This window comes from Dendrobates tinctorius, unplaced genomic scaffold, assembly GCF_039654945.1.
Source record: "Dendrobates tinctorius isolate UK_male_01 unplaced genomic scaffold, ASM3965494v1 ptg000011l, whole genome shotgun sequence".
NCBI classification, from domain to species: Eukaryota; Metazoa; Chordata; class Amphibia; order Anura; family Dendrobatidae; genus Dendrobates; species Dendrobates tinctorius.
This window is the reverse complement of record NW_027361679.1, coordinates 91,733,931-91,748,599: the sequence shown is the minus strand read 5'-3', so window position 1 is coordinate 91,748,599 and position 14,669 is coordinate 91,733,931. Positions and strand designations below refer to the sequence as shown.

The 14,669-nt window shown below is 39.4% G+C and overlaps 1 protein-coding gene across 4 annotated transcripts in view; it reads right to left on the bottom strand.

Moving 5' to 3' along the window:
- Window positions 1-1,193: 1,193 nt before the first annotated feature.
- Window positions 1,194-14,669, bottom strand: part of LOC141048771 (uncharacterized) — a 63,660-nt gene continuing 50,184 nt past the window's right edge. For 3 of the 4 annotated variants that reach the window (XM_073544763.1, XM_073544780.1, XM_073544771.1), the window contains 3 exons: window positions 13,340-13,499; window positions 8,531-8,660; window positions 1,194-2,047 (listed from right to left, as the gene is read on the bottom strand). In XM_073544763.1, the coding sequence (XP_073400864.1) occupies window positions 1,875-2,047; window positions 8,531-8,660; window positions 13,340-13,499 (463 nt within the window). In that variant the 3' untranslated portion in view covers window positions 1,194-1,874. Of the gene's footprint in view, window positions 2,048-8,530; window positions 8,661-13,339; window positions 13,500-14,669 lie in introns of those variants that run through there. The other variant, XR_012220143.1, reaches the window with a different exon arrangement.

The following is a 14,669-nucleotide window of genomic DNA, read 5'->3' as shown; positions in this document are numbered from 1 at the left end:
GGCTTCTAAGCACAAGTCTGCCCAGCAACAGACACATTTTGTCAGAGACCGTTGGTTGTGCATCACAGGAAGTTGTGGGGTGTCCATCTTGGCAGCAGTTGGAAGTTCCTAAGGACAGAAAGAGAACATACCAGAGGGAAGTCCAGTGTCATTAGAACGCAGAAACATCCCACTGAGAACCAGAGCCACGGCGAAGTAGAACCCTGACAATGACCAGATCCTTATTAGATAGGAGAAAATTGCTGTCAGGGAACACTGCTGAGAAGGAAATAGGCCACAATCTAGCACAAGTAGTGTGGGATGCTTCTGAGTAGTCAAACCATAGTTATCAGTGGTACCCTTCATCTGTCGGAGGGGAGCCTCTTCCATCTGCATGCATCAGTATTTGTCTGGAGCAGACCCAGGTCGGTAAGATAAATTCAACTCTTTTTGCAATAAACAAATCTTCATACAGCCAAATGTACAAAGAAGTAAAAAAATATATGGCTCTTGCGATGTAAAAGTGAATAAAATGTGTCAATTTGAAGGGCAAACCAGACCTAGTCTTTAAGAGGTTAACAAGATAATTTGCAGGACCGTTCGTGGTCACAGCCACTTCAGATGAGCTCTGCTCACTTTTTAGAGTGCCATGTGAGGCAGAAAAAAAAAAAAAAAGCGAACAGCACCAAAGCAAATAGTTCTGCATTTTTTCACACCAGAAAATGGTCATAGAAAGAATGATAGATTAGATTACACACTAAGAGTTACTGTGGCATATCCAAGTATGCCCTAATAAGGCACATGGCTAGACAACGCTGGGGTGCTTCTTTGGAATTTGTGCTCATTTTACATACCCATGGGTTGGACTTTGTTCAAATTATTAGTATTCCTAAGTAAAGAGTTGTTCCCATTAACTCTAATTTTGTTTGAGACTAATAACACTGACTGCGGCATACAGGTTAAACAGACGCAATTAAAATATCTGTATTGTAGTTCTTATCCCACTCCCAATCATATTAACACAGTAGGAGCTAATGACAGGCATACATGTCATGTGTCCTCAGTTACTGTAGGTTTTATGTAACACTGATCATATGTTTATATATCTCGGGCACAATTCTAAAAGCAATTTGGCCATATCAGTAATCATAAAGATTCTCTCAACTCTTTAGTATTGTAAAAGCAAATTGCCCCCCCAAAAAATAAAATCAAGAGACCAGAAAAATTTCTGTTTATTATTAAATTATCTATTTATTTAAATTAGGACATAATTTCTATTCGCTAGTCACAATTCGCATTCATGTATTTTTCAGTATTATATATACCATAATGATACTAAACAATAATTGCAAGTCCAGCTTGCCAATATCACCAATAAAAAAAAGTGTTCTGAAACATAAATTAAAAAAACAACAAATAACCATGTAGTTAGAACATGGAGGGATCTTCTGAAAGAAATACAAGACAGAAAGCTAGGTAAGCAGATCATATTGTCTTGTCAGATATGGAAAACAATGTTCCTCAGTAAATTAGAATAATCCGGTCACTCTATACTGAGTGGTGGTTTAGTACAAATGCTTGCAATGATTATGTATGTGTAATCTACACAAGGCATGTCTGACAATGATTGAAGAATTATAACTGCAGCTCTAGAAAAAAATTCTGCAATACAAGTTTTCTGAGCTTTTCATGTACAACACAGCTCCAAGCTAAAAAGCACACCCTTACATGCTCAATTACATAATTTAAAAAGAACGCAAAACCGCCAACAATACTGTTCTCTGATATATTTCAGGTGTTGACAAGTTTGAAGACATGAAGCACTTAGACAGAATGAAGATACTGTTTGGTCCTGTTGTCCACGGTATAAAACTTTGGCTATAGCAGCTCTTCAATCAATATCCTGAGCGAATGTCTGGTGGTCGCAGCTGTCGTTCTCCTTCAGCCAGAAAGATCTGCATCGTTTTATAAAGCATATGCACTCCAAGTCGCCGGCGTCGAGTTGGTGCCCAGCCTTGGGACTGTCCATAATATACACCCTTCTTCTGATTCGTTAGCAGTTTTAGTCCTTTAAGTAAACAAAAGAGATATGAATGAGAACTACACATTTTTAGTTAAGCATAATTAGCTACATAAATTTAAACAGATGTTTACTGATTTTTTTACTTAACATATTCGGTGGTTAAAAAGAATGAAAAAAAAAAAAAAAAGAATCTTCATGATGAGACGTATACAGGAACCTTGTCAAGAGTATTTGGGTCAAACTATTTTAATTGTCGAGTTGAGAAGTTAACCCCTTTACCCCCAAGGGTGGTTTGCATGTTAATGACCGGCCAATTTTTACAATTCTGACCACTGTCCCTTTATGAGGCAATAACTCTGGAACGCTTCAACGAATCCCGGTGATTCTGACATTGTTTTCTCGTGATATATTGTACTTCATGTTAGTGGTAAAATTTCATTCATATAACTTGCGTTTATTTGTGAAAAAAAGGGAAATTTGGCGAAAATTTTGCAATTTTCCAACTTTGAATTTTTATGCCCTTAAATCACAGAGATACGGCACACAAAAAACTTAAGTAACATTTCCCACATGTCTACTTTACATCAGCACATTTCTGGAACCAAAATTTTTTTTTGTTAGGAAGTTCTAAGGGTTAATTTTATTTTAGGGACACTAAACACATTTAAAGTCACTTTGAGGGGTCTATATGATAGAAAATACCCAAAAGTGACACCATTCTAAAAACTGCACCCCTCAAGGTGCTCAAAACCACATTCAAGAAGTTTATTAACCCTTCAGGTGCTTCATAGGAATTTATTTGAATGTATAAAAAAAAATATGAACATTTACCTTTTTTTCCACAAAAAAATTACTTCAAGTCCAATTTTTTTAATTTTACCAAGGGTAACAGGAGAAACTGGACCCCAAAAGTCGTTGTGCAATTTGTCCTGAGTAGGCTGATACCCCATATGTGGGGGTAAAACACTGTTTGGGCGCATGGCAGAGCTTGGGAGAGAAGGAGCGCCGTTTGACTTTTTCAACGCAGAATTGGCTGGAATTGAGATCAGATGCCATGTTGCATTTGGAGAGCCCCTAATGTGCCTAACAGTGGAAACCCCCAATTCTATCTCCAACCCGAACCCCAACACACCCCTAACCCCGATCTCAGCCCTAACCCTAATGGGAAAATGGAAATAAATACATTTTTTTTTTATTTTATTATTTCTCCCTAAGGAAGGGGGTGATAACGGGGGGGGTTTGATTTACCATTTATGGCAGGTTTTTATGTTTGGCAGCTGTCACACGCTAAAAGACGCTTTTTATTGTAAAAATAGTTTTTGCATCACCACATTTTGAGAGCTATAATATTTCCATATTTTGACCCACCGAGTCATGTGAGGTCTTATTTTTTGCGGGACGAGTTGAAGTTTTTATTGGTACCATTTTGGGGCACATGACATTTTTTGATCGCTTTTTATTCCAATTTTTGTGACGCAGAATGAACAAAAACGAGCAATTCATTAATTTTTTTTGCGGGGGGGGTGCAATTATACCGTTCCACATGTGGTAAAATTGATAAAGCGGTTTTATTGTTCGCGTCAGTAAGATTACAGCGATACCTCATTTATATCTTTTTTTATGTTTTGGCGCTTTTAACCAATAAAAACTATTTTATATAAAAAAATAATTATTTTTGCATCGTTTTATTCTGCGAGCTATAACTTATTTTATCGCTGATGATGCTGCATGACGGCTCGTTTTTTTGCAGGACAAGATGACATTTTCAGAGGTACCATGTTATTTATATATGTCTTTTTGCTCGCGTATTATTGCACTTTTTGTTCGGCGGTACGATAAAGCATTTGTTTTTTGCCTTTTTAAGGGGTTTTCTAAAGGGGTTAATTAGTGGGACAGTTTTATAGGACATGTCATTATGGACGTGGCGATATACTAAATGTATTTTTATTCTATTTACAAAAAAAAAAGAATTTATTAGGGATTTTTTTTAATTTATTTAGGATTTTTAAAAAAATTTTTTACACATGAATTTTTTTTTTTTTTAACTTTATTATATTTTCCCAGGGGGTAGACATTACTACATAGTGTCAGATAGCTAGCGATCTGACAGGCACTGCAGGAGGCTCTCAGCAGGCACTGAGAAAGCCGCCTCCCTGCAGGACCCCGCCGCCACCACATTGCGCTGTTCCGAGGGTCTCAGAGAAGCACGCAGGAAGCCCCCCTCCCTGCGCGATGCTTCCCTATGCCCCCGGTACACTGCGATCATGTTTGATCGCAGTGTGCCAGGGGTTACTGTGCCGGGGGACGTCCGTCACCGCCCCTGGCGCATAGTGTCGGGTGTTAGCTGTGATATTAAGTCCCAGGGCACATGGACGGGATAGTACGTCATATGGTAGAAAGGGGATAAAGGGAACCTCTCAGCAGGATTGAGCTCAGTAACCTACAAACACTGAGGGATCAGTGACCGGTCAGCAGTCTTCATTATGAATACCTAATCAGAGCACCATATGAAGACTCCCCACAGGCCACCCTAGGGCACAAGCATATCATTAACTCAGAACTGAAAATAAAAGATTAAATTACCACAATAAGGAATTCATCAACCAAGGTATCATTTTAATCAGAATAACGGCGTCGACCTGACACTGTCTGTAGGTTACTGAGCACAATCCTCCTGACAGGTTCTCTTTAAAGACAAGTTTACATAAAGATTCTAGTGGATTTTATCAGCAATGTAATATATATTTTGGGTCAGAAAGGTATTTTTAAAGGAGTCGCTGCAAGTACACCAAGAGTGTGCGGATTTCTTTTAGGTGCACCATTTTGCTGCACTATTCCCAGATTAGCTCCACACTCCATAGGCTTCTGTGACATATGTACACAAGTGTGGCTCTAGGCTAGAAACAATGCACTTGCTGAAAATTTACACTTACAGCCTCAACATAATGATTGAAAGTTCATTATCTCAGAGCTCGAAAATTGATCTGGCCACCATTTTGTGCAAAGGAAAGAAAAATTGTTAAATCACAAAGTGCGGTAGATTTCTCAAACTAAATTCTCCAAAATGTTGACGCCATTTTCACCATAAAACTGCCTCTGATGACTTGTATTGACAACTCCATGATTTATTATACGTTGTGCACATTTTCTGTATCTTGTCCAACAAGGAAAAAACCATGCACCCAAAATACCCCCAAATTTTTGGCAAATTTCTGGTAGCCTGTAACTCAACTAATTAACGGAATGAACTTAGACTAGAAAATCTGCATAGGTGACAGATTTATCAAATTGCATGAACCACTATAAATCTGGAGCAATTTAAGAAAGACTGTCTAATTCATATATCTTCCAAACTTAGACTAGTGTTGTTAGATCTGCCCGTGACCTGAAGCCTCCTGGCTTTATAACTATGTACAGTACCCTGCAGCACTTGCTTGCTGTTCAAAGGTGTTCTAGAGTCCACACAAATCCTTTAATTGGTTTGATTTACAGACAATCTATGAAGGATAGTAACTTTCATGGACGAGGGATCACTAATACATGTATGCTGATCAATATTGAAATTGCAACACACAAGAAAAAAGTTGTGAAGTTAGGAACATCACCGGATGAACAGACATGTCAAAGGGAACCTGTCACCATGAAAATTCACTCTATTCTGCAGGCACCATGTTATAGCACAGGAGTTGATGAGCAGAATAATGAAGTTTGTAGGAAAAGATTCTGTATATCCTGTGATGTACTCATTTAAACCTTTTTTTCTGGGACTTTTAGTCCAGTTGACGGTCCTATCAGTGACTGACAGCTATTTCTGTATGCACAGTTATACAAAGAAAGCGGTTAGGACCGCAAAAAACTAAATTCAAGATAGAAAATGAGGTCTCAATAACAAATACAAATAACCCCTAAAAGAGAACTTTTAATAATAGATTAAAAACTTGAGAGACTCAAACCACATACAAAGAATTTGAAAAGCTTATATAGACCAACAAAAGTGCAGTCAATATATATCACTCAGGCTTACATCAATGTTATTCTAGATCTAGGACTAAGTAGGGGAAGCTATCATTTGCTTGGTGTTCCATGTAAAATACCTTCCCTGGCTGCAGGGGCTGACATTCCAATATTGGCAATATGGCACCCCTGCAAAGATGTTCCCTGAAAGATAAATTCAGGGAACATCAGATAGCATAAACCTCAGGGATTAAGGAAATATTAATAGGGTAAATGTAGACTTCTTTTCCCACATATTAATATCGAATCAATTGTGGCCTAAATGTGCTACCATATTTTGCAGCATCTCCAGTTTTTACCGCAAAGCGATTCCGCTGCGGTAAAAACCGCAGCATTAGCACAGCATTGCGGAATCCCATAGAAATGCATGGAATGCTTATTTTTCGCGTTTTTGCGGTTAAAACCGCCACGGAAAAGCGAAAAAAATGGAACGTGTGAACTTAAAAATGCTTAAAAAAACTGAAGTTTTTATCAATTAACAAAATGCAACATGAATGAATAAAATAGAAATCTAAAATCAATGTCGGTATTATAGGTGTCCACCTTTTGCCTTCAAAATGTCATCAATGTTTCTAGGTACACTTGTACACAGTTTCTGAAAGAACTCAACAGAGAAGTTGTTCCAAACATCCAGTAGAACTAGCCAAAGATCTTCTGTAGATGTAGGCTTATGGAAATCCTTCCACTTATTTTTCATGTATTAACAAACAGATTCAATGATGTTGAGATCAGGGTTCCGTGAAGGCCTCTCTCACTTCCAGTATTCCATATTCTTTATGCTGCAGATAGTTTTTAAGACATTCTCTGTATGTTTTGGTTCCCTGTCCTGCTGCAGAATAAATTTAGAGCCAAAGCAGTCTTCTTCCTTTGTAGTATGACATGATTAATTAATTATGTGTCTATATTTCTCAGCATTAACCCCTTCACAACATATGACGTATATGTACGTCATATGTCGTGTATTCCCTTTTGTTGTGGGCTCCAGCTCTGAGCCCGAATAATTTCTGGCACATCACAGCTGATTTGATCAGCTGCCATGTGCCCCTAATAGCCTAAATGCCGCTGTCGATCTAGGACAGCGGCATTTAAATAATAACTATATATTTGAATTTTTTATATATTTTTAATTCTTTTTATATTTCAAATCGGACGACACCAAAATGTATGTATAACATGTATGTATAAAATGTCTAAATATATACATTTATACATACATATAAAATATATACATTTATACATACATATACACATGCTTTGGCATCACCAGATCAAAATAGAACAAGAATTAATCCGAATCGGTAAACGGAGTAATTAGAAAAAAAAAAAGAAATCAAAACGCCAGAGATGTAGTTTTGGTCACCACAACTTTGCAATAACAAGCAATCAAAACATCGTGTCTACCCCAAAATGGTATCACTAGATATGTCGGCTAGTCCCAGAGCCAGAAAAATGGAGGTGCTGTGGGTCTCGGAAAATGGCATTTTTTTTTTGTTTTTGTAAATATTGGATTTTTTTTTTCACCCCATAAATAAAGATATAAATAAATCACAATGGCATGCCAGTTTTAGTATTTAGTGAACATGGCAAAAAAAAAAAAAAAAAAACAACTGTGCAATTGCACTTTTGAAATTTCACCACACTTGTAATTTTTTTCCAGTACACTATATGGTAAAATAAATGGTGTAATTTAAAAGTACAACTTGTCCCGCAAAAAATGAGCCCTCCTCAAGGCCCTATTGACGGAAAAAATAAAAAAAAAAGTTGTGGCTCTAGAAAGAAAAGTAGCAAAAACATGGCCCGGGGGTTGAAGTAGTTGTCCAGCCTAAGGTTACAAGTCTGCAGTCACTTTACATGTGGTTATGTGCCGACTAGAAGAACTTACTTTGAATGCAACCATGCAAATCTTATTTCTGGTCACATGACTGACTGCTCCAGGCAAATCCTTACAGTGCGTGCAATGTGAGGATTCACAAGTCAAGTCACAGAGCAACTGCAAACTTATACCCCAAGGCCAGAAAACCGCCTTAAGGACACCAAGATTTGGAAAACATTAAGGACCAGGGGATGCGTAAAAGATGAATAACTCATCATGCTTGCATCCCTTCAAAATCTTTAGATGTCCAGCCGTGTTATCAGCTTGGAATAGGCAGCAACCAGTGGTCCCCAGCTATACCCATCTACTGCTCTGAGAAGTCTGGCCAAAAGTGGCTTTCAGGGATGAATTGTGGCCAAAAATCCTGAAGATCTGTGGTTAGTTTTCAAAAATGTCTGGAAAAACCTCCCTGCCAAGATGTTTCAAAAACTCTGTGAAAGTGTACCTAACAGAATTCATTCTTTGATGAGGCTTTGAAGGCAAAGAATGGTCACACCAAATATTGCTTTGATTTAGATTTATCTTTTGTTTCTTCACTTTGCATGTAGTTACTTGCAGCATTTTTTCCCCACTTCAATCTAAAACTTTTACACAGTACTCTATATAAAGACTGCTTAAACGGATAAATCAATAAAAGTTACCAATGGCATCCACCATGCAAGCTTCTCTTGTATACGCCTCTACTGGGATGGTGTTTTGGAAACAGTGCAGAGACAGCACACCTTGACCACTTTTCCAGATGTCCATAATATGTTTTACTTTAGAACAAGGCTGAAAAACAGAAAACAAAATAAATATCAACTATAAAATTGATGCTATTGGAATGTGCTATTTAATAGCCTAAATAACAGTATTTAGTTTCCATGAACAATAATCCACATTTGTTCCTAAGCAAAAAAAACAAACAAAATATAAAACACAAATCAACATTTATTCAAATATAATCATGTCATCACATTCTGGAACATCAACATAACTCTCCAAACCTTGAATTCCATCATGAATTTCTCAAAATCCCATTTCCTTTTTCCATGTACAACCTACTCTTTACACATGCTGACAAAGAATGATGGAGTTAAAATGATCAATAATTGATTATTCTGTACATGTGTTATGTTATTTACACCGGCGATGTGCAAATCAGAACAATGGCCTGGATTCAATATGAATGGATTTGTGAAAGCCAGTCTTAATGAATGGAGTAAGATCACATAATTCATTAAAAGGAGGACACCACTTAATAAATTGGGAATCTTACAAGTGCCATGCGCCTCTGGTAGAAATGTACATACACATGTATATACACTGTAGGGATTCACACTCTGTAGCTGCCTTTACCCAGGACACTCAGGCTGTGTGCCCACGTAGCGATTTTTAAGCGTTTTTGCCGCGAAAACGTTTAAAAATCGTGTACAGAACGCCCCCATGCATTCCTATGGCATTCCGCACATGCTGTGCTAATGCTGCGCTTTTTTCCGCGGCGGAATCGCATCACGGAAAAAAATCGCAGCATGGTCATTCTTTTGTGCGGAATCGCGGCAATTCTTTGCGATAGGAATGCATGAGAATCGCTTACTTCCCGCATGTTGCTATGCCCACCATGCGGGAAGTTAAGCGTCTCATGTGCGGTTGGTAGCCACAGTGTGGAGGAGAGGAGACTGTCCTCCAGGCCCTGGGTACCATACCCCTGTAAAAAAAAAATGAATAAAAAAAAATCGGGGTATATTTACCTTCCGACGTCCCGCGCTGCATTCTTGGCCTAAGCGTTCCCAGTAATGCCTTGCGACAAGGTCCTGTGATGACGCGGTCTCGCGAGATCGCTATAGCAACGCGAGACTACGTCATCACAGGTCTCGCAAGGCATTACTGGGAACGCTGTGGTCCGGGATGGCAGCGCGGGATGCCGGAAAGTAAATATACCCCGATTTTTTATTTTTTTTAGCATTTTAACATTCTATCTTTTACTATTGAGGCCGCATAGGCGGCCTCAATAGTAAAAAGCTGCTCACACTTGTCAAACACTATGTTTGACGAGTGTGACCAGCCTGTCAATCACTTTCCAAGCGATGCTTCAAATCGCTTGGAAAGTGCTTGAATATCGCACGCGAAAATCGCGGCAAAATCGCGATCATAATCGCGGTGAAATCGCACGGAAAAAAAACGCGGCATTTCTGGGAAGGAGTCCGGTTTTTAGTGTCCGGAATAAAACGCTACGTGGGCACATAGCCTTAAACTTTACACTGCCATCACCTGTGCTCCTCATGACTTCATGCCAGCATCCAAAAACACCAATACTAGGGATTCACATTCAGAAGTAACTAGCGCTCACACAGGCAACGTGGTCAGGTCCAAACTTTTGAAGTTTAATTGCTTTCATAAACTCCCAAGGGATTTAAAATAAAAGCAGCCTCTTCTGGGCACAAAAGGTATAACAGCAAAATAGTAGGCTCACTAGAGTAGGCTCTCACCCTTTCAGAAGTCAGTCCTTCGCTCACGGCAGGCTAAACAATACCAGAGTCTCTCCCAGATAGCAGTTCAGGTTCCACACCAAGCTCTGTGTGCTTCACATTCATTATGGTAAACTATCCAGCAATATACACACTAACACCAGACTAAAAAATATTTAGAATTGAGAGTCCTCAGTGGTTGGTACCTTTTAATGGCTAACTGAAAAGATGGTAACAAATTGCAAGCTTTCGAGACTACTCAGGTCTCTTAATCAGGCGTTTAGACTAATACAAAAGCTGAAGAATCATATTTATACACAACACAGCACAGAAATAATGCAAGTGACGTGAAGCACAACTATCATTATGGGAGAGGGATAAACAGTTGTGGCCATAAATATTAGAACAGTTCATAGATAAGGAGTGTGAAAGTTTTATTGTCCTCTGATTGGGGTCTGTTTCTGTGTTGTGATGCCCCCACAAGGTCTGAAGAGCAAATACCTTAATTGATCTAAAAAGACATAAATCCATGCAACACATTCACTCCTGTACCGAGTGTGTCAAAGGTTGTCATGAGTTTATACTCCCAGACTCTTGTCTCTCTGAAATTTGAAGTTACCTTTTAATACAAGTAATTTCATGTCCATAGTGCTGTGATCAGGGATACAAAAATGTTTGGCCACAGGTAGATCCATTCTTTTTTCGCTTATTGTGTGGCAATGAGAATTCATCTTTGTTCTAAGCTTTTGCCCCGTCTCCCCTACATACAGACCCCCAGTTGGACATTTGGTACAAATAATTAAATACACCACATTAGATGTGATGCAGCTGAAAGTACCTGGGATCTTCTAGTCTTGATGCAAGTTGTGGATCTTTATCTTGACCGTGGTCATTATAAATGGACAGGTTTTACATTTTTTCTGGTTGCAAGGAAAGGTTCCTGCAGCTGTTGGTGTTGACAGGGAGCTTCTGACAATGATGCCTCTTAGATTTGGGGGCTGCGTAAAACAGTAGTGGGGGGTCTGGAAATATGGATTATAATTGGGCATCTTTTTGAGCAAAGGTTGTAATTTCTGTGCAGCTCCCCTTACAACTTCCAGATTTGGATTGTAGGTGACTACTAGAGGCACCCAGTTATTTTCTTCTTTAGCTTTGCAATGTAGGAGAGGATTCCTTGATATTCCTGTGGCTCTTGTAATTTGGTTTTGAATTGTTCTTGGATGGTAGCCCTGATTCAAAAAAGTCTGAGGCGAGCAAGGTGTTTGTCCCTATCAATTGGGTTGGAACACATACGATTGTATCTGATGGCTTGGCTGTAGACAATAGAGGTTTTGTTTGCTTTGGATGGAAACTGTCCCATTTAAGGTATGTTGGACGGTCGATTGGCTTCTGATACAGGGATTTCTCCATTTCATTGTTCTGTAGCTTAATGATGTGGGCCAAAAAGCTAATTTCAGTACAGAAGTAGTTGACTGTTAAGTTGAAGGTGGGATGAAATTGATTAAACTGTTCATGGAATGTCTTTAGCTGTGGCTCAGACTCTATCAAGATGATTAAAATATCATCAATGTAACGGTAGTAGACCAGAGGTCTGATGGAACATGACAAAAATTTGCTTTCAAGCTTGGCCATGAAAGAGTTGCATACTGAGGAGCCATTTTACTTCCCATGGCAGTATAAGTATCCAGTAGACATATCTTGTGGTCAAATTCAAAGTAATTGTGGGTGAGGATGAATTTTGTAAGTTTCACCACACAACTGGCATCAGTCCCTGTGTTTTCCATGAAGACTTTGAAGGCATTTAATCTATCCTGGTGTGGGATATTACAAAGATTCCACATCCATGGTGGCCAGGATGGTTCCTTCTGGTAGAGGACCTATTGCTGCTAGTTTATTCAATAGGTCAGTTGTGTCCTGAATGTAGCTGGGTGTAACCTTTACCAGTGGTTTAAGAATACCCTATCTACCCATCCAAATACCTGCTCAGTAAGCATGCCCACACATGAAATAATTGGATTTCCAGATTTGTGGATTTTGGGAAGCATGCTGAATGTCCCTATTCTTGGACTCTCTGGTATCAGGTCACCAGACTACTCAGCTACCCAGCTGACAAGTGAACGCCCAAGCCTGGCACTCTAGGCATAGATAGCCAGGTGCAACTAATTAAGACCTGCATTGCTTGGAATTAATCAAGTTCTACCTGGTTTGCCAAAACACACACCACACACACACACACCAGCCTGTCTCCTCTTCAGCTCTAGACTCCTGTAGTTAAAGGGACTCTGTCAGCACAGGATGACTGTTCAAACTAAGTACTACTGCTCAGTGATTCATTTAAATATACCTGCTTGTTTATCATCTATCTCGACTCCCCTCACTCTTCTTTGATTGACAGCTCTGGCTTCATAAAGCCAGAGAAGGGAGGAGGTATATGGAAACCAAACAAGTGGGAAGGTGTATTTAATAAATGTGTGGTCCTGCAGTGAAGCACCAAGTGCCTGTACTTGGTCTGAACAGTCATCCTGTGCTGACATAGTCCCTTTAAGAGACCTTTGGTGACATCAAGGTCGAATAACTGAAGTCACCAAAGGGTCTTAACATCCTTATTCTCACAATAGAAACGCTGGGGGGGGCCTCTAAGAAACTGGGAGCCCTGGGCCATTGTATAGTTTGATTTCCCCTAATGCCGACCCAGACTGTAACTAGGGCATATTTTTGCAGTAGGGCTTATATTTCAAGCATAGTCCAAAAATCCTATAGAATAATTCTGGGGCTTATTTTCAAGGAAACACATTAGAAACAGGAACTCTCTTTGCCCTGCATAAACTCATTCCACTCCAACTCCTGACCCAGCTGCTCCCTCCTCACCCCAGCCAGGGACTTTCGCAGTGAGTCATACAGGGAAAAACAAAAAGGACACAATGTTTTCTTAAAGAAACACTAATACAGAAGTAAAAAGCCCAAATGCAGAAAGAAATAAAATCATACAATAATGGAGGTTACCTGTTTGCAAGAACCCTTGAAGTGATTAAGTGCCTCATACAGATGGCAGTATGGTCGAGACCTCTTTCCTTTTCCTACATAAAAAATAGCGCTGACAAAAGTATGGAAGCAATCTACTGGAGATAAGTCATGACAACGAGATGGAAGATTTCGAGTGACCCTAAAAAGAAAGTTCTGAATTAATTAAAAGCTACTGTTTAAGGATCAATAATTATTTCCTAAATAATAATAATAAGCCTTTTCATTTCATGACTTAAAGGAGAGTGTTGCCATGCACAAATATTACAACATTTTTGCCATTAACTGGTTAAAGCCTGTGGGCCTCCTTTTTCATCCTTGTGCTGAATTCACGCCTTGTTTTCCTTCATGAATTTTGATAAGATTTCTGCATCTATTAGCTATTGAACCCGTTCTACGCCTGGGTAGCGAGCATCTTTTGGTACATTTTTAATTTTACTCCATTTTTGAAGCCACTAAAGCATATTCGCATATACAGGGTCTTCAATAAAATGGCATCGGAGACTTCGGCGTCATTTTATTGAAGTAATGTACAGTGATGGAGAACCTTTTAGAGACCGAATGCCCAAATTGTAACTCAAAAACCACTTACTTAATTGCAAAGTACTAACACGGCACTTTAATCTGAATACTGAGGTCATAGTTTAAAAAAAAAAAAAAAAACTCACAAAGAGAGCAGATGGGTATATCATAGCAGGTAGATGCAACAGAAAGCAGGCAGGGGCAACAAAGTGCAACCACAGACAGGAGCAGGGGTACCAGCCCGCAGATAAAAAGAATATGCTCCCCCATCCTGGTATATGTCCCTCATCCTGTCTGCTTGTTGTTGTTCAATAAAAAAAAAAAAAAAAACACCACACAATAAAACACTCCTCATCTTTCCCTTACTCCCCAACAGCACGTCGTCATCTTCTGAAGCCAGCAGCTGATTTCAGCGTCCAAGTGATGGGGGGTGCATGATGTCACTGCCATGCGCCATGTGCAATTGAAGTCAGCTGCTGGCCTCTGACTGTCCATCAGCGTGTATTTCGGCGCACAGACCAGTCAAGTTTGTGAGCTGCAATGCACTCCAGTACCATTTTATTGAAGACACTTTCTGAGAATTCGCATATACCGTGTCTTCAATAAAATGGTGCTATAGTGCAGTATGAGCACGCGATAACTCCAGCAGCACACTGTGCAGGCGATGCCAATCCCAGCTTCAGCCACAAGGACACATCCACTGTTATATATCTACTATTGAACCCATTATACACCTGTGCGCATGCGTGCATCTCTCTGCGTGCACCCTTGTGCGTGCGCCTCTGTGTGC